Source organism: Mirounga angustirostris, unplaced genomic scaffold, assembly GCF_029215605.1.
Source record: "Mirounga angustirostris isolate CCGP_5_RB_7025 unplaced genomic scaffold, mMirAng1.0.hap1 SCAF_4, whole genome shotgun sequence".
Classification (NCBI taxonomy): Eukaryota; Metazoa; Chordata; class Mammalia; order Carnivora; family Phocidae; genus Mirounga; species Mirounga angustirostris.
In genome coordinates, this window is record NW_026991712.1 from 169,867,542 (window position 1) to 169,890,629 (window position 23,088).

The 23,088-nt window shown below is 56.9% G+C and overlaps 2 protein-coding genes across 7 annotated transcripts; both read right to left on the reverse strand.

Moving 5' to 3' along the window:
• Positions 1 to 98: 98 nt before the first annotated feature.
• Positions 99 to 12,423, reverse strand: SYTL1 (synaptotagmin like 1). 4 transcript variants are annotated; one of them, XM_045898343.3, is made up of 17 exons: positions 12,371 to 12,423; positions 11,204 to 11,284; positions 8,670 to 8,754; positions 6,432 to 6,660; positions 5,064 to 5,212; positions 4,791 to 4,863; positions 4,661 to 4,706; positions 4,138 to 4,210; positions 3,722 to 3,819; positions 3,469 to 3,582; positions 3,101 to 3,267; positions 2,754 to 2,850; positions 2,256 to 2,414; positions 1,903 to 1,981; positions 1,695 to 1,794; positions 547 to 752; positions 99 to 335 (listed from the first exon to the last, which is right to left on the reverse strand). In XM_045898343.3, exons 4-17 carry the CDS (start codon positions 6,620 to 6,622, stop codon positions 196 to 198), a joined length of 1,692 nt encoding a protein of 563 aa, XP_045754299.2. In that variant the 5' UTR covers positions 6,623 to 6,660; positions 8,670 to 8,754; positions 11,204 to 11,284; positions 12,371 to 12,423; the 3' UTR covers positions 99 to 195. The 4 variants fall into 4 exon arrangements, with proteins under 4 accessions (XP_045754299.2, XP_064445772.1, XP_064445771.1 ...); XM_064589702.1 differs by lacking the exon at positions 8,670 to 8,754 and having other exon boundaries at positions 12,371 to 12,420; XM_064589701.1 differs by lacking the exons at positions 8,670 to 8,754; positions 11,204 to 11,284; positions 12,371 to 12,423 and having other exon boundaries at positions 6,432 to 7,372.
• Positions 11,446 to 22,855, reverse strand: TMEM222 (transmembrane protein 222). 3 transcript variants are annotated; one of them, XR_010411042.1, is made up of 7 exons: positions 22,592 to 22,847; positions 16,763 to 16,847; positions 15,501 to 15,532; positions 13,899 to 13,995; positions 13,684 to 13,814; positions 12,371 to 12,548; positions 11,446 to 12,229 (listed from the first exon to the last, which is right to left on the reverse strand). XR_010411042.1 is itself a non-coding variant. In XM_045898344.3 (6 exons), exons 1-6 carry the CDS (start codon positions 22,786 to 22,788, stop codon positions 12,461 to 12,463), a joined length of 630 nt encoding a protein of 209 aa, XP_045754300.1. In that variant the 5' UTR covers positions 22,789 to 22,847; the 3' UTR covers positions 11,446 to 12,460. The 3 variants fall into 3 exon arrangements, 2 of the variants coding, with proteins under 2 accessions (XP_045754300.1, XP_064445774.1); XM_045898344.3 differs by having other exon boundaries at positions 11,446 to 12,548; XM_064589704.1 differs by lacking the exon at positions 13,684 to 13,814 and having other exon boundaries at positions 11,446 to 12,548; positions 22,592 to 22,855.
• Between the last annotated feature and the right edge of the window lie 233 nt (positions 22,856 to 23,088).

Here is a 23,088-nt window from a genome sequence, read left to right on the forward strand (position 1 = left end):
AAGGTCTTTCTGTCTGAGTCTAAAGTTCCTTCACCTGTTCCCTTCACTTCCCTCAGCCTTTCCTGCCATCACCCTCGCCGCCCAGAAACAGACCTCAGCCCGTTGCTGCCCTTAGAAGAGACTTTATTGGTTTCAGCCAAGGGCAGGCCCAGAGATGGGGGTTCAGAGAGGAGCTTGGTGGGGCTTGTAGGGCAGCTATGTCCTGGGGACCAGGTTGGTTCTGAGGGGCAGAAGGCCATCCACCCACTCACACGGTCGCTCCAGGAGTGTCTGCCACAGCTGCCTTTCCTCCGGTGTGGAGTCCATCCAGGGCACCCGGAGCCCATAGCTGCTGCCTGGACATGTGCAGACAGGGGTGAAGGGCATGGTCACACCGGACACCCTAGGTCCCAAGGAATACCTGCCGGGTCCCAGATTATGCAGTGCCACTCCCAGTTCTCAGTGGACACCAAAGCTCAAGAAAGGGCGGAGAAGTGCCCGCCCAAGGCCACACACTGAGCCCCTGTCTCTCAGCATCAGGTCTCCCCAGGGCCCTGCCCCACTCACCGGTGCCCAGGCTGAGGCGTGTGCCCCCCAGCTGGCGGCTGGCCAGGGCCCCATGGTCCCAGAGGGAGAGCTCAGCACAGGCCTGGCGCAGGTCAGCAGGCCCGAAGCCATCATAAACCATGGTGTGGTTGAACACAGGGCTGAGGCTGCGTCGTACCACCCTTGTCCGTTGGCGGCTGGCCCGGCTGTCATCAGGCAGCACTGAACTGTGGGGGAGGTGAGCTGGCAATCAAGTGGCCATCCCCTCACACCCCCAAGAACCAACCAGTCACCAAATCCTACTCATTCTCCCTCACAATGTCCATGCCCTCTGGCTCCCACCTGGGACCTGGCCTCAGACCTTCACTACTCGTGGACCTTTGGGCCAGCCACCTCTCAGGCCTCTTGTTTTTAAAGTTACAACTCTTATTCACAGGACCCCAGAGTAATGTCTCTGAAATACAGTTCTGCTACTTCCCTGTACAATGACCTTCATTGGCTCCCTGTTGCCCCCAGAAGTAGTTGCCAAACTTTAAAGCCTCAGAACCCTTTCTGCAAGATAAAATACTACTCAGAAGTAAAAGCAAAACAATGTCTGTGTGTGGAATCAGGGCTGGGAATTTAAAACCTGATCCCTCTAACTTCATTTCACTCTCTGAGTGTGGGGTAGCACCTGGAGGCACCCCTAGAGGTCCCCCAGAGCTTACTTTGAAAACCACTGAACTGCAAGTTCAGGGCCAAGCCCCACAGCCTGGCCTTCCAGCTCTTTTCATGGAAGAGCCCCTGTGACCTCCCAGGTCCCAGCCTCAGCTCTCCAAGTCCTATGGACTGCAAGTTCAGGGCCAAGCGCCACAGCCTGGCCTTCCAGCTCTTTTCATGGAAGAGCCCCTGTGACCTCCCAGGTCCCAGCCTCAGCTCTCCAAGTCCTATGGCTTGTCACTCTGAAATGCAGCTCCTCAAGGATGTCTTTAACTTTCCTGACTCCAGGTTTTTGCTCAAGTTGTCCCCTTCACCCCTGCACAGTGGTCAAAGATCAGACTTGGGGGGGAGGGGGAATCAAGGGTGGTTGATTAGGAGGGATTTATCGGAGGTGGGGAGCTCCAGAGAGTGTTGGCGGTGGGGGGGGGGCAGGGTAGGAAGGGAAGCCGGGAGGTCCCGATGCCCCTCACCACTGTACGTAGGTATCCAGGGTTCCTGAGCGCCTCGGCACGATGTCCTGAGCCTCCTTCACCCAGAAGTGCAGCTCCCCGCTGGGGGGCAGTCCCGCGCCTGCGGAGAGGCTCAGCTCAGGCCCCGCCACCCCATGCCCTCGCGGGACCGGTGGCCCCCTCCTCCCAGGGCCCGTCCAGCGTGGCCTCTCGCGGGGCGGTCACTCACCCTCGGAGCCGGCGGGGACGTACTTGAGGGACAGGGAGAGCAGCCCGCGGCTGGGGAGGTGGTCGGGAGAGAGCGGGACCTGCGAGAGGCGAGAGGCGGCCGGGTCAGGGGCGGGAGCAGGTTCCAGGGAAACGGGCCGTCAAAGGGGTGGGGTCTCCAGACTCCGATGGGGCGCGGCTAGCTCGGAGGACCAAACCGGCCGCCGGGGCAGTACGGTTGCGAGGCCGAGGGGAGGCTCAGCCGAGGGGAGGCTCGGTCGAAGGCGGAGTCTGAGGGGGCTGGGGGAAAGCGCGGTGGGGTGCGGGCGGGACACCTGCGCCGAGGGGTCTCCCCACTCGGACGGGCTGCCTCACCCGGGGCTGCAGGGGGAGCCACGTGGGCTCAGAGTCCCAGTCCCACGTGGCGAGAGGCACTTCGACTTCGCCCAGAAAGATGTTGCGACCCAGGCTTTCGTGGTGCCACACGGACAGGCTCAGCACGCGGCCCCGGAGCTCGGCCTGCGGGACGGAGTACTGGGGACAGGAGGGGCGCTTTAACGGACCACGGCGGCTGGCCCGGGCTTCAGCGCTGCGGGAGTGTGGACGGGGGCTTGTCCTACCGCGCTCCTTGCACGAGGGAATCCGGGGGGGCCCCGAAGGGCCTTCATGGGGGTCTGGACTAGCGCCATGCCCAGCACTACACCGACCCACAGGAGAACGCATGGACGGAGGGCCTCCCGGCCGTTCCTCCCGCACAACGGAGGATCGGAGCGACGGGCAACGACCATACTCTGGCTGCCCCTGCCAGCCGGCCCCCGCAGGAAGGGGCGTCCCGTTCATTAATGGGGGGCCGCCCGGTCATCGCAGCCTCACCCTCAGAGTCTCGTTGAAGACCGGGTTCAGATTCCGTTTCCTCACCGCCGTCTTGCGCTTGCTCTGCTTATCCGGGAGGAGGTAGCTTTTGACGTAGCTGGAGCGTGGGAGGCCAGGGGAGGACCCGAGCTTAATGGGGGGGGGGGGCCTCCCAGCTCCTACCTCCCCAGCCCCCGGGGGCCTCCCCAGCCCCAGCCCAGAGCACAGTTTCCGTGCAGGGCTTCCCAGGAGTTTTCTCACTCAATCCCCACGCCTCCCAAGGACGTTGATACTCCCATTTTGAAGACCAGGAAGACAGGCCAAGAAGGGTGCTGGGGTGGGGCGGTGAGAGCGGGTCGGGCACTCACGGGTCGGAGCGGTGGCGTCGCGCGGCCGCCAGGCCCTGGCACTGGATCACGTGCACGCGCAGGTCGGCGGTGCCCGGCTCGTAGCGCAGCGCGAAGTGCACCGAGCCGCGCACCTGCACAGCGCCCGCCTCAGCCTCCCCAGACAGGCTCAGCTGGCTGCCGCTCAGCTGCGGGCGGGGGTGGAGGTCAGGGCGGGGGTGCAGGGCTCAGGTCCGGGCCGGGGGAGGGGGGAAGGGGAGGTGCTCAGATCAGGGGGCAAGGGAGGGGTCAGGCCGGGGCTCCGCGCGGGGATAAGGTCGGCGGGGGCGGGGGGGTAAGCATCCCCCACCCATCTCCTCCGTCCCCAGGCCCTAGCCCTCACCCCTCACCGTGGAGGAGTTGAGGCTGGACACCGAGGAGCTGCTGCTGAGCATGCGGTCGAGTGAGGGGCCGGGCCCCGGAGCCTCCTCCCCGTTCTCCAGGATCTCGGGCGCCGTCTGGGTCTGGGTAGGTGGGGGGAAGTGACGGGCCGTCCTCTCCTTCCCAGCCCCTCCCCCGACGGCTCTCAGCCCGGGGTAGGGGCACTCCCCGCCCAGAATCCGCTCCGGGTCTTGGGAGCAGCCGCGGGCCGCTCCCGCCTACCTGGGCTGGGGGTGGCGGCGACACCGCTCCCCGCGACCGCGGCTCCGGCTCCGGGTCCGCCTCCTCTGCAAAGGCCTGCGAGTCCCCGGATCCCGGGGCTGGGGTGGGGCAGAAGCTACTGAGCGTGGCCCTCTCCCGCCTGCCCCTAAGCAAATTTGGAGGGACTGGTTTGCCACCCCGGGGACCTGCAGATTCAGGCCCCAGTGCTGAAGTGGGAAGCCCCTGAGACTACACACACACACACACACACACACACACACACGTACACACACGTATACGTACACACGCGCGCGCATACTCATGCATCATGGAGAGAGTTAGAAGGTGAAGGAAGGTGAACACAGGTGGTTGGGGTCACTTAGAGACGACTCTGGCCCCCAAAACCTCTCTGGGGTCCCCAACTTACACCCACTCACCTTCCTGGGCCTGGGGCTCTTCCTCATGATCTGAAGCCTTTAGGGGGACATATGGTGAGGGGAAATCAGGTTTCTGAAAGAAGCAAGGGGTAGAGGTCACAGTGGGGACTAATGATGAAGGAGTCAAAGGTCACAGTGGGGTCAGAGGCCAGAGGCTCCAGCTGGCTACCCCAGATGGATTTAGCACAGCCCTGTAGGCGGGGCTGGCAACCAACTAACCAGCTGCAGGACCAGTGAGCCCTGCAGGGCACACCCCCTCCCGCATCAGGGCCTGCCCTGCCTGACTCCCAGGGTCCCACTGGTGGCAGACAGTAGTATCTGAGTCCTGAACCTCACCCAGCTCAGTCCCCCACCACCCCTAAGAGCCAGATTCTGAGATTCCCTTAGAGGCCAGGTCCATATCCCCATTTGACAGAGAAGGGTGACGCGGCCCAGACCTGAGTCTCCTGAGTCTCCCATCCCACCTCCGCTTCAGGGGCATTATAGGCTCATTCCTTAGCTCATTCAGTCACTCATGACTCACCTCAGCCTTGCTGAGCATCTCTTGGGGTGCCTTGTCCATGGGGAGCCTAAGAGAAGGGAGAAGTGATTGTCAGGGGATAGGCCCCCAGGGGACTGGTAGACACCCTCCCCTCCCTGCCAGGCCTCCTCACCTGGGCTCCAGCTCCTCTTCAGCTTCTTTCTCAGCAGCTTCAGCCTCCCCATCGCTGCCTGGAGCCTGGTCTCCTGTGGCCAGGTGAGAAGTTCTGTGAACCTTGGTCTCAGGAAGTCTGGCCTTTGGAGATGCTCACTCACCTCCCGGAGCTCGTGGAAGGGTGGTGCCCACCCAAAGACACACAGTACCAGGGGCCCTCTCTTCCTGTCCATGCACACCCAGTGCCCTGGGCTGTATGAAGCCAGCCTGACCCTGGGGGATCTCCTCTTACCCATGGAGCTCTTCTTTCTGCGGATAGAGGCTCGGACAAGATCAGAGCCAAGGTGGGCATGGTGGTGCCGTTGTGAGCGTGCTTCCTGGAACCAGTCTCCCGTGAGGATCTTCAGCTGCCCAGGGTCTGCCAGCGAGGCCCGAAGCTTGCTGGAGGATGGGGGAGGGCGTGGCTGTCACCCAACCAACATTCCTGCCACCCACTCTGTGCCAGGCCCTGTACCTGGGGCCAGGGACACAACAGCAAATCAGACTCAATCCTGACTCGGGATCAAGGAGCTCAGGTTGATGGGGAAACTGGATCCAGAATAGACAAGTATACTATAATGAGGTGGGTGCCATGATGGATGTGAGAAGGGCCAGCTTTACCTGTGGGAATCTAGGGGGGCTTCCCAGAGGAGGTGACATTTGAATTGCTTCTTGGGGGACAACTTGAAGTTCTCCAGGCAGAGAAGGAGAATGATTATTATTCATTAAGTGACTACTGTGCATAATTCCTCCTCCTAATTCTATGAGCTAGTGCTCCTTAGCCCCATTTTACAGATGAGGAGAGTGGTGCAGGGGAGGTCAGGTGAGTTGCCCAAGGTTACATAGCTAAGAGGTGTCTGTCTGTCCCCAAACACTACTTGTAAGTCCCATGCTCCTCAGCCACTGTGCTCTTCCAGGAAGAAGGAACAGCATAGAAGTGAAGGGTGTGTTCAGGGACTCTGAAGCCCTTGAGTGGCTCCAGTGGACACTGTGGGTATGTGCGTCAGGGGCGGGGGTTACTGGTGGAGGATGAGACCGGGGAGGCTGGCAGGAACTAATCAGGGAGGCTTTGTGGACCGCACTTAGGAGCTTGCCCCTGACACGAGGTGCTAAGGAACCATGGGCGTTTTCAGCAGGGGATATTTTTTTTTTAAAGATTTTATTTATTTATTTGACAGAGAGAGAGATAGCGAGAGCAGGAACACAAGCAGAGGGAGTGGGAGAGGGAGAAGCAGGCTTTCCGCTGAGCGGGGAGCCCAATGCGGGACTCGATCCCAGGACCCTGGGATCATGACCTGAGCTGAAGGCAGACGCTTAACGACTGAGCCACCCAGGCGCCCTTCAGCAGGGGATATTAAGGACAGATCTGGGGAGCTCCAGCTGCAGCATGACCAGTGGGTCAGAGAGGGCAAGCCTGGAGGCAGGAAGGCTGGTCAGGGAGCTGGTGCAGCCACCTTGGGTGAGGTGGAGAGCTGCGCTGGTTAAGGGCGGAAGTGACCAATGGGCAAAAACAGGAACCACCCACATATCTGACAGGCCACACATTGGGAGGCAGCAGGGGCGCAATTGGGCTCCCAGTGCCCGAGGCCCCATCCTCCCAGGCTCCCCTGCCCTGCCTCACCTGACCCGGCCCTCCTCCAACTGGCGAAGGTGGGCATCTCGCTTCAGGACGTCGGCAATGGCCTCCTGCTCCTCGTCTGTCAGGAAGCTGAGGTCCAACAATCCATCAGCCTCAGGCTGTGGCTCGTGCGCCATGAGGAGGCCGGGCAGGGCCCGGAGCCCCACTTGAGATGGGTGGCCCCTCTGGGGCATCAGCTTGGGCAGTGCCCCAGCTGGGCACACATGTCGACCTGGGGGCGGATCAAGGGGGCAGGTCAAGCCCTGCCCAAATACAGGGCACATCCTGGAGCTGGCTGCTCTTTTCTGCCCAAATATATGCCCAGGTGGTGGGCACCGTACGACTCCAGGAAGGCTGAGCTCAGGGTGGCATGAAATACACCCATGGACCCATGGACCCGCGCACACACTGGCTCACGGACATACAGACACACTTGAAGATGTGCATCCACAGTGAGATGGCCACCTGATCACATGGGTGCACCAATACCTACAGAGATAGACGCATGCGCACCCATCCCCCACCAAGGACCCTATGCGGTCTTAGTCCCAGACCCATGCCCACACCAGGGGATGTGCCTGACATATTCTGAAACCTGCACACGAGGCCCCACAGAATGTATAACTCGGGGCAAGAACATGACCCGAGATACACACAAATCACACTGACTTTTGCACGCACATTGCCCCTCCACCAACTGGATTGTGAGCTCCCTGAAGACAGGGACAGGACCTCACCCCAAAAGCCCATATGTTGCCCACAACAGACAGTTGGTCGAAGTTGAATTGAATGCAGACATACTCCTGTACACACATGGGGAAGGCACACACACACACACACGCCCAGACACACAGGCACACACGCCTATCTGCTCACCGCCCCCTCCCTGGGAACCTCCCAATATGGGTTCCCTCCCTCCACCCTTCACCTCCACCCTGCCCTGGCCCATTTGGCCTTCCTGTCTGAGGCAACCTCCTCCCCAGCCCACACCCCCGCTTCCTCCCCGCTGAGGTCACCACTGTACCCACTCTCGCTGAGGCCTCCAGCCAGGGATGCCCCTGTTGCCAGCCCTGCCCTCTTGCCTGCAGCCCCTGGGCCCCTCCGCTCTGGCCACATGGATGCTCCCCCTTCCCCTGGCCCAGGACCTGGATCTGGCGGTGGAGGCCAAGTGCTGCAAAGTGGCTCAGGCTGCTCAGGTACCACGGTGACTCCGGAAGGAAAACATTTGCCCAGCTCCGAGGGGCATGTGGACGTGGCAAGGGGCCCGTGACTGAGCCGTGGCCAGAGCGGAGGCATGGCCTGAGCCCCCTGGGCGGTCTCTCCTCCCCTGCTGCCCCTCCCATCCCCTCCCAGGACAGGTCAGGGCACCAGGCAGGCCTGAGATGGGAAGAGGGTTCTCTGGCAGGCGAGTCCTGGCTTGTGCCCGCTGCTGAGTCAGTGCCCAAGCCCGAGAGCGCCTTCTCCCTCTGCTGCCCCCCCCAACCCACGGGCTTGGGGTTGCTGTCTTTACAGAGTACCATGTATAATCCTGTGTGAATGCCTGTGTGCCCCGTATTAGCAATACTTCCCGAACATCTGCTGCATTCCAAGTGCTGGGTGCTGCACACGCACGGTGGGGGGCTCTTCTGTGGCCCGGGGCCCCTGCCTGTGTGCTGTTGTGCCCTTGCGAGTCTCAGTACGGCCCACAGCTCTGCACCCGGTGGAGTCTCTGAGGCTGTTTGTTTTGTGGGTGTGAATATCGTATCCCTGCCTGTGTGTCGGTGCCCCATGTCACGACGTGACGCCGCGTGGGTGACTGTTGTCTGTGTTCAGTGACTTGCTGGGTGACAGCACGGTGTGGTATGTGCCCTGTGTCCTTCTTCCTCTGCTGGATGTGTGTCTGGGCTGTGTCGTGCTGTGTGCTCTGGGGCCCCGGGGACCCCGGGGGGGGCGTGTGTAGGAGTATAGCGGTGGAGGATGTCCTGCAGGTCCGCCTGGGCTGCGCTGTGGGCATCTGAGCCTAGGGTCCCCAGCAGCACCCCCTCCCTATAGTTCCTGTCCTTCTAGAGGCAGAATCCAGTGTCCGGTCCTCCCCACTCCGGTTCAATACTATGGGACAGACCCATTGGTCAATATGTTCTAGTCCCAGACCCACTCCCCTCTCCCCCAACCCCCAAGGCCCCAGAGGGTACCCAGGATACCAGGTGGCAGTGTCTGCTCCTTGGGACACTGGCAGGGAACCCTGGCCCTGAGGTGTGTTACCTGTAGGGGTCCAGTATGGATCAGACACCTTCACAGGGTGACCTGGGCTCTCCTGCACTCCTGGCAGCTGAGTTTCCGAGCTGAACTTGGGGAGCAGAGCAGAAAGGGACTAAGGCTGACTCAACCAGTAGCCCAGAGGAGCTGCCCCGAGAAGGAGGAAACACCTTCTGAGCAGGGCCTGATGCAAAACCGGGCCTGGACTCCTGGCACCCTGCGGGCGCACCCAAGCCTCAGCTTTCAGAGAACCCGGAGCTGATTTGGTGGGTGGGAGACACCTGGGGCTTGGCCCCAGCTCCCCTGCAGACTTATTCTGTACCTCCTGTGAGCTGGGCAGGCACCAACCCCTCAGAGCCTCGGTGGCCTCATCTGTAGGATGGGCGGCTGCCCCACCAGGCCTGCTGAGTTGCTGATAGGAACTTGCTTTGGAAGCAAGTTTAGAAATCTTTCTAAGAAGCAGGGTCAAGGAAGGATTACAGACTTCAGTCAGACGACCCCAGTAGAGTTCCTCCTCTGCCACTGTGTGATCTTAAGCAGGTGTCTCAACCATGCTGAGCTGCGATTTCCTCCTATGCAAACTATGGGCGGAGGTGTGAAGAGCATACTCCAAGGGACCAGAAAGTGCCTGGCCAGCACAGAGAAGGTACCAGGTGGCCCCTCTCCAACAGTCCATTTTGACAACCACTGCCCATCCCTGTCCACATGTGCCTCCCTGGCAGCGCTGGCCCCAGCCCAGCTGCACTGTCCCCTAACTCTGTATCCTCCACCCCCAACCAAATCTCTTATTTCCAAGTTCCCACCATTGTGAACACCCCCCGACCGCCTGCTGCCTGCTGCCAGCACCCAGACTGCCCCCCTCCCGTCCCCAGCTGTCCCCCATCGCTGCTGCTCCCCCACTGCCCAGGTGTCAGGACCGGCCCAACCTCTTCTTGAACCCTCCACCTCCCTGTCTCCTGGCCTCCATTCAGCCCCTCTAGTCCTGCCTATGCAAGGCTGTCAGAGGGGCCTTTCGGTGCCCTACTTTTATCCATCATTCCTCAGCTCTGGAAGGTGCCGGCAGACACAGGGTGTCCCTCTGGCTCGTTCACAAAAGTGCTCCCAACCAGCCCAGCCTCCCTTAGACACTTTGACTAACCCTTGGGCCGCCCTACTCCTCAGCCTGACCCCCAGACCCCCGCGCCTGTAAGTGTGGCTCTGACGTCCTTGTCTCCCACATCCTTACCCAAAGACTCTGCTTCCATTGGTGCTCCCCAGTCCCCAGCCGCAGGAGTGCTCTCCCTACTTACCACCGCCCCTCCTCAGGCTCCCCTGCCTCCAGGCTGTTACTGCACTTAGGTGAAGAGGCAGGGGCCTGGAGGCCAACAGGTCGGGCTTAAACTTCTGGCTCTGCCACATGGTCCCCCGTGGACTTGGATCAGTGACAAACTCTGTAAGCCTCACCCTCTGCCTTTATAAAACAAGGGCAGCGACGGCAGCTATCTCCTGGGACTGCTGCTAGGAGTGTCCCCTGGCTTGCCTCCAGCATCCATTCTCCCTTCTCTTTGGTCACAGTAGCCAGTCCTTTGGAGAACAGCCCCTCCCTGCTTTACCCCTTGCGCTCCAGCCACAGGGTGGTTCTGAGGAAGTAGGCTACTGGGCTTGAATGTGGTTCCACTCTTCCTACCTCTGTGCCCTTGAACAAACCACTTTAGCCCTCTGTGCTCACTTCATCTGTAAAATGGGGACGACAGCACCAGCCTCACTGCGCTGTGGTGAGGATAAATGACACTTCATTACGAGGCCTAGCACACAGTAAGCATTCAGCCACCTCTTCATGTCCTGTTTCCCCAAGGCTAATTTAAAGTTCTGCTGGGCGGGAGCAGGCCTTACTACTTTTGTCTGTCCATCCTGCTGTGGTTGTTCTCCATACTGGAACTCCTTCTCCCCGCAAATGACCCTCCGATGGATCCCAATATGCTAAAGGGATTTTTGAAAATGGAATTGCTATGAAGAAGGGAGGGGGCTCCTCTGTCTTGCCCTGGAGAAACCCCAGCTCTGCAGGGTCTGGGATGAGCTGATAGACCCCTCCAGGGCCCTGGGGGCCAGCCGCTAGGGCTGTGCTCAAGGCAGCTGTCAGGATGAACACAAAAGACCCTCAGGATTCAGAGACCAAATCCTTTGCTAGTTCAACTAAAATGACACACGCCATAGAGCAAGGTTAGGAAAGACGTCACCAAGGAAGAGGCTTTGAAGCCAAGTCTTGGAAAGGAGGACTACTTTTTCAACAGGTGGAAAGCAAAGGACCAGAAACGAGCAAGTTCTGCCGTCTTGCTGGAGAGCAGGGCAGTGACCTGATTACTGGGGGTCAGCAAGAGAAACCTGGCAATATGACTGATGGATATGGCAGAGGCCAGGGGCTGGGGTGATCCTCTTGGCTATCCCAGGCTGTGCAGCCCTGGTTGAGGGGACAGGTCCAAGGTGCTGGTCTGCACAGCTCTACCTCCCAATGCTACTGCCAGTTCTTCCCAACAGGGAGTATGGGAGGGTTTCGTACTCACTTGCCGTGAGGAGAAGGCTCTGGGATGATGGATCTGGAGGGGTGGGGAGCTCCCACGACCTGGGCCTGGGGCAGGAGGTACCTGAGGGAGGCAGACGTCCCTGTAAGCTCTGCCCACGGTAGGCACCGGACGAGGACTCAACCATGGCCTTGGCAATCAGGGCCCCCGCCAGGGCAGCAAGAAGAAACGAGCTGAAGGGGCGAGGGGCCACTGAAAGTAGAAAACAAGGACAAGACACCGTCTGGAGTCAAACCCTTTATTGCCCTGCCCAGGGAGCCCCTCGCAAGGAATCTGCAGAGCAGGGGTGAGGGGCAGCACACGTCCTTCCCACAACTTGAAGTTAAGGGGGGCTATGGCAGGTGGGAGGACACAGCTCCCCGACGGTGCTGGCTACTCTGATGGCCCCCGGCGTCCTGGACCCACGGGGTGCCGTCACCCGCATGCCGGTGTGAGGAGCCCCGGCACCTGGGGCTGGAGCCAAGCCTGTTTACACTGCTCTGGTCTGCAGGGGGTCACTCTGGGCACGTCAGCATCACTCATCTCCCCAGACTGGCTGGGGGAGCCCTGGCCCGGCCCCCAACTGCAGGGGGAGATGGGCTCACGTGCTGGGGAGCCCAGGGAGAGGAGGAAGCGGGGGCTGCATGGACTGAAGGACACCAGGAGATGGGGCACAAACCGCCCCTAATGCAGCTTCGTGCAGACATCTGATCGGGGGCCCATCCAGCCCTACTAGAACATTCTAGAGGCTAGTGGTGAAGGGCCCAGGGCAGCTTAGTTTATGGAGACTTCTTGGTGTACTCCACCCACCCTGGGACCAGAGCCCTGGCAGGCGGATGCGCTCCAAATCCAGCTCTGGCCCCTGGGCTGCCTTGTCCGGTGGTCCAGATGTGCTCCCCTTCCCTGCCGGGCACTGGGCTGAGGCAGAGGGAGCCCAGCAGGCAATGCCTGGGGCAGCACTACAGAGGGGAGCTAAGGCCTTTCCAACAGATGAACAAAGAGGGCGCCTCAAGGGCGGGGGTCACAAACCTGGGAAGGAGGGGACAGGGAGCTTCTTAGTGACCTGTGAGACACAACAAGCAAACACCCCCGCCCCATGCTCATCTTCAGCCCTTGTTCCATCCCATCTAGCCCAGACCCCTGGGTCAAAACCAACAAACCCATCCCTGCCTTTTGGGGTGAGAAGAAAGAATCTGGAACCAAAAGGGGTGGCGACTGCCTCCTCAGGAACCTGGTGGGTTCAGGGCCATGAGGCAGCCATCACCGAAGGTTGAAGACGAGGCTGACAGTCAGGATGATGCCCAGGAGGAGGACGAAGGGCAGCCAGGTCTTCACGAAGGCCCCGACACTGATAGAGAGGAGAGAGAGGAGTCTGAGTGGGAAGGGCCTGGTGAGTGGGGCGTGCTTCACAGAGCCCCGCCTGCCCACTGGCCCAGATGGGGCTGCTGCCCCTAAGGAAGCTCCTGGAACCACTCCCTCACCCCCACACTTGGTCAGTCAAGGGAATGGGCCCAGCCTGGCTCGACACCGACTATGCAGGGCCACCAATTACAGTCCCGGGCAGGGGCCATTCCAGGTTCCTGGCAGACATCTGACACCTCACTAGGCAGGTACAAGAGATGTGTCCACCCTCTCCGGGTCTCAGTGCTCCATCTATAATCACCTCTCTCTGGGGGGTCTTCAGTCTCGGTGTGGAAGCCAGGCTGCCCTCTAATGAGGCCCACTGGGAGGGCAGGGTTCAGCAAGAGTTAGCGCAATGATGTGGCTGGAGCTGAGGGGTTGGGGGTCAGGGCTCCACCTCAGTCTCTCTGTGACCACAGTTATGGTCTTCTCTGGGGACCTCTAAAGGACTTTTGGACTTAAAAAAAAAAGACCCCTATAGTCTCTTTTTCAGAAGCTCTTAATGATGCACGCAGCTAGCGGGAAGCCTGGAAAGGCGGCCAAGTGGGACCAGGTGCGTGCCGGCTCCCAGGTGGGTGCGTCACTCAACCTCTCTGAGCTCCCTTTACCTGAGAATTGGAATAATGCCTTTGACCTTACAGGTTGAGGCCATGGCTCAAAGGTCCCCCCTGCCCAGAACCCTGCCTCTGATGAGGGAGGGTGTGAAGGAATCCTGTGGGGCAGTTACCTCCCCCTCCTCTGAGGGGCTCCGTGTTCACCTGACCTGAGCACAGGGCTCTGTGGGCTCACAGCCTCTCTGAGGAGCCAGAATCATAACCTCCATTTTCCCAAGGGCAGTCGCCGCTTAGAGAGGCCAAGGCAGGTGGCTGAGATCACACAGACCTGGGCTTGGACCCAGGTGGAGCCAGACTTCAGCGCAGCCACCTTCCTCTCCACCAGGAACTCAGCTAGTTACTCTAGAACCTTCACGGCTCCAATCAGCATCTGCTTTGTCCCTGTTGGCTGCAGGACTCCACAAACGGCCCTGACGGGATCCTTGGGAGAGAGAGGCCCCAGGGGTGAGCGGCGGGTGGACGGCTCACCTGACGTACTTCCCATAGAGCAGGCAGAAGAAGCAGAGCGTCACCATGTTCCAGTTGGTGCTGTTGTTATAGCGCATCAGGTTCAAGGCCAACGCCACATGTGAGTGGCAGTTGTCACAGCAGAGACTGTGCTAGAGATGTGCGAAGGGCTGGGTCAGGCAGGGCTGCGGGGGACCTCCCAGCCCGGGTGCTGCTGTCAGGAGCAGCCCACCTACCATGCGGTGCTTGTACTCCTCAGAGGCGTCGTGCACAGCGGTGTCCCACGCGTTGGGCCCACTAGCATACACCTGAGCAGGGTCCAGCTTCCAGTACCTGGGAGTAGAGAGGGGGTTCTGGTCACCCAGCCTCACAAATGTTCCCGACACCTGCTCTGTGCAGGGTCCTGTGGGTGCGGAGGCTGCAGGGGTGAGGCAAGTCCAGGGCAAGAGCCACACAGTGGACACCGGGAACACGGTGTGACATGCCCAGTGCCCTGTGGACGCTGGGGAAGGTGGGGACTAACTCATTTGGGGGGTATGAGAGGCATTCTGGGGTGACATCTGCGTCTAGCGTGAAGGAAGAGGGATTGGCTGTGCACAGCAGAGGGCGAGGCACACACCCGTGCAGCCTGCACCAGGAGTTAAGGGACTGGGCACTGCTGCAGGAGTCAGAGGGAGGGACAGAGTCAGGAGATGCAGGCGGGGCCGCGTGCTGGGGGACTTGAATGTCATCCTGAGTTTATTCACAAGCAGCATGCTCTCTGTCCTTCCCTCTCCCACTCGGGAGCCTGGGGGGAGTCGGAGAAGAGTGTGTGGAGGTAAAAGCTCACAGACCTCAAGCTGGGTGACAGCAGCTGTGCCAGACAGCGGAGCGCCCTGAGGGGCTCCAGCCGGGAATGCTGGGAGGGCAGGGCGCCCTCTGGCTGCCCCGTGGGCAAAGGCTTGGTGGAGGAGCCTGGAGGCGGGGCCTGAACTGGGGCTGCGCAGGGGCTCCTGCCTGGAAACGGGTGCCCTTAAAGCTGACCCCGAAAAGCAGCCTGGCGCAGACATCCAGCCCAGACATCCCTGGCCCACATTTCCACCTGCCTGTGGAAGTCAGCAGGGCTTGGGCAGCCAGTGCCCTGCTGTGCAGGCTACCAGCCCCTCCCTGGGGCCTGACTTAGCCGGGGCAGCCTCAGACCACAGGGCCTCTTCTAAGCATACTGATGACTGAGACACTGTCACCAGGCCCACAGCTGAATGGGCCCCCAAGACAGGAAAAATGAAGGGGTGCCTGGCTGGCTCAGTTAGTGGAGCATGCGACTCTTGATCTTGGGGGTTGTGAGTTCAAGTCCCATGTCGGGTGTAGAGGTTATTTAAAAAAAAAGAAAAAAAGAAAACGAAGACCAAAAATTCTAAACACCCAAACATAGCAATAGGTGCCAGAGGGCCTGACTACTTTTATTCTAAGCAGAACTTTCCAACCGAGTTCCAAGCAGTGCCTCCTTTACATCTTAAACGACTTGTTCACTCCCAAGGGGCAGAAGAATCTAGATTTTGGAATGAGACACCTAGGCGTGAGTCTCAGCTCTGCCACTTCCTGTGTGATCATGACCAGCCCCTTCTCTTTCCTCATCCTTCCAATGGAGCTGAATACAACCGCGTAGAGCTGAGGCAAAGTCTAGATGGTCTGTGGGTAAAAACGCAGCCAGGGACGGGTGCAGGAGATGCTTGGCACGGGCTGTATGCTCTGGTGGAGCCTGGCTATCCTTCCCCTCATCCCATCCTCAGGGTGCTGACCCCCGCTGTGTCCCAGAAGGCCCGGCCCCAGGGCTAGTCACATGGGTGCTCATCACTTACTTGACAGGCTTCCCGAAGGCCATGTTGTCTTCCTGTGGAAGGACAAGAGCAGAAGTCAGTGGAGGACCCACATCTAGCCCAGCAGACAGACGTGATCAGTGGTGGAAGTGCAGTGACTAAGAAGGGGGTAGGTCAGGTGGGCAGAAGTGGGGTCTGGGCCCTGCTCTGGGGCTGGCACAGCATCTGAAGGGCCAGCAGCAGCTTTTCTGGGGGGAGGCAGGAGTGCGGCAGGAGTGCCCGGAGCGCGGCACCCAGACACCAAAGACTTGGAGTGCCAGCCACAAAGGCCCCTCTGTGTGGCTCCCAGGTAATTCTCTCACCCTCTCTGGCCCATCTCTGAGTGACCACAGGGAGGCAGTTTCCTTTGCAGTACAAATGACAACACCCTCTGACCTCCTGACCCGACAGTAGGGCCCACACGGGGCTCTTCCCTGTGTCTGGACTGCAGCCTGACTGCATCATTCAGGGCAGGCCTGGGGGTTAGGGAGGGGGCTGGGGAGGCTTCCGATGAGGGACATGTTTCACCCAAGCCCTAGACCTGCCACATAAGGGTAGGGACAGATTCTGGGTTCAGAATCAGGAAGACCCAGCTGACGGAGCTGGTCAAAGATGAATTACCATAAAAATACATAAGAGTAAAAGGCCTCTGTCATGTTAAGATGGTCATGACATCTATTAATATAACTAGGCTGGTACCATCACATCTCTTCATTCCAGCCTCTAATGGAGACGAAGCTGCACCCTGGCAATGGGCAGGACGCTGCCTGCTTGTCTGGAGCAGGCCCACTGTACCCATCTCGGGCACTTCCCAGGAAACAGACCTAAGAACACAGCTGGTTCATTCTATAAGCCCCACCCCCTCTTCTCTATGGCCACACCCAGGGAACCACATCAGCCTCCCCGGTGTCCCCACCTTGTGACTCCCACCTTCTGAAGGTCCAGAGATGTGGTTCCTGGATGGTCTGACTCTCCACTCTTGCCTCTAACCCCTACCCATGTCTTGGTACCCCAGAGGTGGGCAAAGGACTGGGTCAGTTACTTAAGAATCCTTCTAGCCACACTGCCCTCCTGGCCTGTCCTGGAGGCAAGAGAAGGGGGAAAGGGGTCAAACACTGGTGAAGAGCAGAGGGCCAGGGCCAGGACTGTCTGGTACCTGCATTCTCCCGGGCCTTGGGGAGACTGGAAAGCTGCCTCAGGCAAGACAGGCCAGCCTTCCACTGAAGCCTTGGAACCCACCAGAGGGGGGCAGAATGGGAACTCACCGAGACAAAGTAGGGGCCGGCAAAGTCCCGAATGACTCCTGTGGATGTGCAGATGCCCATGTGGCCGATGATGGGGAAAAACCACCTGTGAAAAAAGGGACAGGGAAGGGGCAGAGCTTAGGGGGTCTTTTGGCTGGTTAGACAGACGCTGGGGACACTCCATCCAGTGTGAGAATATGTGACTATACTGTCATGCAATGAGTGCCAATTAGGGTGGCCGGGGGGCTGGGGAGGCACAGAAGAGGCACGAGTGCAAATGAACAGCACAATGGAATACCACTGCACCCCACAGAATGGCTAAACCCAAAGGACGGTAATACGGGGTGTGGGGAGGATAGGGGGCAACTGGAATTGTTTCTATTGCCTTCAAAAACTGGCAATTACTCTATGCCTCAGCAACCCCACTTCAGAGTGTACACCCAACAGAAACCAAAGCTTATTATGTCCGCCAATGCCATGTGCAAGAAAACCCACAGCACCTTCGTTCAACATAGCTGGAAACAACATTTGTCAAAACTCACTGAACTGCACACTTAAAATGTATACACTTTATTGTATATATATTACATCCCAATAAAGTTGAATTTTCCCCGAAGTTTTTATGTAAATTCCAGCTAGTTAACATACAGTGCAATATCAGTTTCGGGTGCAGGATTTAGTGACTCATCACTGACATGCAACTGCTGGTGCTCATCACAACTGCCCTGCTCAATACCCGCAACCTGTTTAACCCACCCCATCCCACCCCCCAAGTAAAGCTGACTTTATTTATTTTATTTTATTTTTTTAAGATTTTATTTATTTATTTAATTGACAGAGAGAGAGAGAGACAGCGTGAGAGGGAACACAAGCAGGGGGAGTAGAAGAGGGAGAAGCAGGCTTCCCGCGGAGCAGGGAGCCCGATGCAGGGCTTGATCCCAGGACCCTGGGATCATGACCTAAGCCGAAGGCAGTCGCTTACCAGGCGCCCCAATAATGCTGACTTTAAAAAAACTAGAAATAATCCATATGTTCAACAATAGTAAAATGAATAAGTAAATTAGGGTATAGTAATGAAATGAAATAGTATGTAACAACAAACAAAGAACACACTTCTGCTACACACAACACATATTCTCACAGACATTAGGCAGTGAAAGAAACCTTCCACGAAAGTCCATGCATAATACTCTGCTTATATGAACTACAAGAAGAGGTAAAACTGACCTACGGTGCTCGAGGGCAAAAGAGGGGTGATTTCTGTGGCAGAATTAACTGGCACAAAGGAGCCCTTTAGGTACTGGAAATGCTATCTTCACCTGGGTGACATGAGTATATATACATATGCAAAAATTCACTGAGCCATATACTTAAGATTTGTCCACTTTACAGTGTATATCTCAGTAAAAAAGTTAAAAAAAAAAAAGTGAGGGGAGGCATTTAAACCAATCTGTGGGGTGCCTGGGTGGCTCAGTCGGTTAATCATCTGCCTTCAGCTCTGGTCATGATCCCGGGGTCCTGGGATGGAGTACCGCATCAGGTTCCCTGCTCAGCAGGGAGTCTGCTTTTCCCTCTCCCTCTGCCTGCCGCTCCCCCTGCTTGTGCTCTTACGCACTCTCTCTCTGTCAAATAAATAAATAAAATCTTAAAAAAACAAACAACAATCTGTGTGGGAGGGAAGGGTTTCAGGGAAAGCTGCATGGAGGAAATGAGGAAGTAACAGTAGGTAGAAGGATAAGGATAAGGACAAAAGCACGGTGTATTCCAGGAACTTAAAGTCCAAATTTTAAAAAAATCAAATCTCAGTTGGACCCCAATATGCAAAACATATAGAAACCCCTGATCCGTCTATAGTTGAGAACCAGGGCATTACTGGGCCTAGGTGCTGAACAGACTGATCCGGTTTAAGGACTCACAGACGGGGGGGAAAAGGACTTACTCCAGGGCCAGTGGCCAACTGCTGGTTTCAAAGCTGCACCCTGCTCGGGAGGGGGAGGCAAAACCTAAAGGTGCAGCTCAAGGAAGCGATCATTAGGGGCTGGAGAAGTCGGCAAAAACTTCACAGAGGAGGTAACTTTTAACCCTGACCCGTGAAAAGACACGATGTCATCAGGCAGAAAGCAGAACTCCGAAGCAGCCCAGGGCTGCATGTGTCTGGAGAACGTGAGGGGACAAGAGTGGAGGGAAGAGGGTGGCCAGTTCAGAGGCTATTCTGGAATACTGGCAAGAGATGATGGTGATCCTGACTACAGTATTGGTGGTAAGGTGGTGAGAAGCAGATGGATTCAAAAGATCCTTAAAAGGAACACTGGGTAGTTCTATGACCAATGGGAAAGAGGCCTTCCTAGGTCTGCTGCCCAGGCATCTGAAAGGATGGTGTGGCCAGAGTGGTCTCTTGAGAACATAATTCAGGTTCCATCATTCCCTTGCTTCACACGCATTGGCTTCCGGTTACACTTGAAATATACTTAAAACTCCTTCCAACAGTTTGGCCCTGCTTGTCCCTCGAAATCACCTCACCCCTCTTTCTAGCTACATTGCCTGCTTCTGATTCCTCAACCACACCAAATCTTCCCACCTCAATGCTCTTTTTCATTTGCATCCATCTGGAACGCTCTTCCTCTAGAGCTTCACACAGCTGGCTGCTTCTCGTCATTTAGGCCTCAGCTTAACTGTCCATCTTCCCAGACCATGCCTTCTAGAGTAGCCACACACCACCCCAGGAAACCCAGATCTCATTACTCTCCTTTAATTTCTTCATAGTATCGACTACTATCTGAAATTAATCCTGTTTACTTACATGGTTACTGTCTGTCTTTCCCCACTAGTATGTAAACTCCAAGAGAGCAGGGATTTTCTTATTTATTATAGTCCCCAGAGCAGTGCCTGGCATGCAGCTGGAGCTAAGAATTCACTGACTGATAAATGATTAATGAATGAATATCCTGAATTTAAGAGTGGAGTCACGCTCTGAAGTCAGGGCTGGGTTGAGTCTTGACTTTGTTTGGGGCAAGTTACTCATTCCCAACTTTGTCAGTGAGATGTGGATAGTAATAATTACCCCAATGTGGGGGCTATTGTGAGGAGTAAACAGGCTATGCTTGCAAAGAGCTTAACACACTTCCTTGCATTTGGTAGTTGCTCAATGTTGTTACCATGAGGTGTTCGATAAATACTTGCTATCTAATTGGCTGGACTGGCATAGAAAATGTTGCTACAGAGCTACAGTGGCCACAGGATGGGCACTCAGAATTATGGGAAAGTAGCTCCTCTGGCTTCTCAGACCCTGATCTCAGAACACGCCCCCCCACCCCCAGCCTCCACCCCAGTTCCTTTCATCTGGTTGGGAGAAGGTCTGGGTTTGACCAGTAACCCACAAACCATAGCTGTGCCGGAAATCAGAGTAAAGTCTGGAGACAACAGCAGAGCCGTGAGCCTAGGGAAGCCACAGAGAAGAAACTCTCCAAGTATTTGTCAGTCTGGAAACTCCATGAAGGCAACCTCCAAAGCTGCTTTGTGGACTGCTGTCTACTCAGACCTAGTACATAATAGATCCTCAATAACTATTCAGAGAAGGAAGGAAGGAAGGAAGGGAGGGAGGGAGGGAAGGAGTTACTTCCTTCCCTGGAGAGCTCTACCTGGTAAGGTAGACTGTCTCAGTGGAAAGAGCCCCACGCTGGCTTCTAAGCCTTTATTTCCTCATCTATAAAATGGGGATGACAGGATCTATTTTCGTTAGGTTGACATAAGGACTGAATAAGATAATGAATACAAAATGTTTAGAATAGAGTCCAGAACAGAGTACGTATCCAATCTTAGCTGCTTTTATTAGTAGCAGTAGCCATTATCTGGCTTTTCACGCAGAATTATCAACATCTCTGAGGGGGTGGGCAGATCTTTGGATTCAGTTGTCTCCTCTCTGCTCCCCTTTCCAAAGACAGATGACAGTTCCTTGTGCCACATCTATTCCTAGCTCTGCACTCTAGGTCAGCAATCATCATGATGCACTACGATGGTTAGTTCATCTGTCTCCCCTTCCTGCTGGAGGTTTGACAGGGGGGCTACGGCTTATTTATCTTATGAACACATGCACATAGATGCCAACAGAAATGGGGTGTGAGCTGCTCCTGGCCCAGTTGACTGGGGATCATGGTGCCTCCACCTCATGTTGCTATCAGCTCTCTGAAGAGCAGAGGACTCTATGAATGTGTGTTTTTTTTTTAAGATTTTATTTATTTATTTGACAGAGAGATAGAGCGAGAGAGAGGGAACACAAGCAGGGGGAGTGGGAGGAGCAGGCTTCCTGCCGAGCAGGAAGCCTGATGCGGGGCTCGATCCCAGGACCCCGGGATCATGACTTGAGCTGAAGGCAGACACTTAACGACTGAGCCACCCAGGCGCCCCTATGAATGTGTTTCTGAGAACAGGGAAAAACCAAAGAGATCTTAAGGAAAGAGACATGTTTTTAGTAAAACCGATACATTCCCTGACTATCCCTTCCAGTTATTCTCACCTTAACATTTTTTCTTCATAGCACTAATCACTATCAGAAGTTCTCTTATTAGCTTACTTGTTTACTGTCTATCTCCTTTCACCAGGATTTAAACTCTATGACAGCAAGGATATCTGCTTCATTTGTCACTTTATATCTTTATCACTTAGAACTCCTCTGGGCACAAAGGAGTCACTTAGCAAATGTGTTACAAGAACACTGAATGAATGAATGAATGAACACACTTTCTTAAAATTTTTATTTTTAAAGGATTCAGACTTGGATGCTTTTAAATAAGTGCATAAGTATTTGAAAACACAAGCAAGCGAAGTATTTTTTAACATAATACAAAAATTAAAGTCATTTTTGGATCATCAACATGTAAGGCCAAAAAGATGGTCCTTTCTCCACACCACTTGGCTATTTATGATAGAGGGAACCAATTTATCTCATCAGGTGAGGGGAGGTCGTCAAAAGAGAGCACGTTATGGAGTCAGAAGACTGAGTTTGGGATGCCTCTCCTCACTGGCATGTGAACCTGACCAAGACCTTTAATGGTACAGAGGAAGCTCAGCTTCATCATCTCAGAAATCCCTACCTTAGAAAATGACTGTGAAACTCAGAGAAAACAGGTGTGAAAGAGCTTGGCCAATTGTCCAGCACTGTGAGGGTTGTCAGGGCTGAAGTAGGAGAGCAAACCAGCTTCCCTGACCCAGGAGCTCCTCCTCCCTAAAAGGCAGCCGGACTACAGGAGCACCTGCTCTCTCTCCTGACAAAGGACGAGGCCATGGAAGGAACACTGCTTTGGGAGGCAGACACTCTGGGACCTAAATTCGCTTTAGAACTGAAATAGTGTGTGATCTCCAGCCTCATCATCCACGAGACAAAGGGTTGGACTCCCAGACGCCTGCGGGCCTTTTCAATGTTGACATCTCAGGAGGCAGTGTGGTCCCAGCCACACTCCCACCCCCGCCTCTGGACTCAGTCTTGCGTATAGAAGTGATCAGCAAGCATTTGCTCAATGAATGAATAAAGCCCTGAATGGATGAAGAGGTCTCCTCAGACCCGGTGAGGGGCCCCTCTTCCGTTCGCCCACAGGTCCTGCGCTTCCCAGCCACAGAACCTTTTCCGCCGGTCTACAACTGTCTTTCTCCCTGACTAGACCAGGTGTCATGAGGGCGAGGAGCGTGTCCCATCCGTCAGCAGAAATTGGCACCGCGTAGGTGGCGGGGTTCTGGTGACTGGGCGAGGGGTGCGGGCCGGACCCGAGGGAAGGGCTTGCAGCACGTCGAAGCCGGAGGCTGGCCCGGGGCCGCCCGACTCTCCCCGTCCCCGGGCGGAAGCCGGGGGAGACTCACGTGAGCACCGGGATGGGCGTCCACACCACGCAGTAGGGAAAGCGGCTCCGGTCCACGTCCATGGCGCTGCTGCCCGAGCCGCTGAACTGCTTCTTGTCCGTCTCGGCCGCCGTCGGCGCCTCCACTTCCGCCATCCCCGGCGGGGGCGGTGGCGGCGGCGGCAACAGGAGCGGCGAACTCCCTTCCGCTTCCGCCATGCTGCGCGCGCCCCGCTCCGGCTGGCCCCTGCTCCGGCGCCGCTCGCCCCGTGGCGTCACTTCCCGGAGGTGGGGTCCGCCGGCTTCGCCTTCCCCCCGGGAATTGGGGCCGCGTCCCTCCGGGCCGGGCCTGCTTGGCCCCCTGCCTTGGCGCCGGCTGCCCCCGCGTGTTTGCGCCCGCACGGCAGCGCTGAGGAAGGGATGCCCTCAGGCAGCGCGCAGTCTAGCGCGAGAGATTGACCGAGAACTTCGTAATTCCGTACGCTGAGGCCTCCCAAGAGGTGTTGTACAGTCGCTATT

Coding starts and splice junctions, on each gene's coding strand:
- TMEM222 (XM_045898344.3), bottom strand. CDS start 22,788: ATGGCGGAAGCGGAAGGGAGTTCGCCGCTCCTGTTGCCGCCGCCGCCA. Junction 16,848..22,591: donor ACGCCCATCCCGGTGCTCAC/GTGAGTCTCCCC, acceptor CTTTTTTCACAG/GTGGTTTTTCCCCATCATCG. Junction 13,815..13,898: donor AGGAGTACAAGCACCGCATG/GTAGGTGGGCTG, acceptor GCACATCTCTAG/CACAGTCTCTGCTGTGACAA.
- SYTL1 (XM_064589701.1), bottom strand. CDS start 6,712: ATGTGCCCTGTATTTGGGCAGGGCTTGACCTGCCCCCTTGATCCGCCC. Junction 4,211..4,660: donor AGATGCTCAGCAAGGCTGAG/GTGAGTCATGAG, acceptor TGCTTCTTTCAG/AAACCTGATTTCCCCTCACC. Junction 336..546: donor ACGCCTCAGCCTGGGCACCG/GTGAGTGGGGCA, acceptor GCACATGTCCAG/GCAGCAGCTATGGGCTCCGG.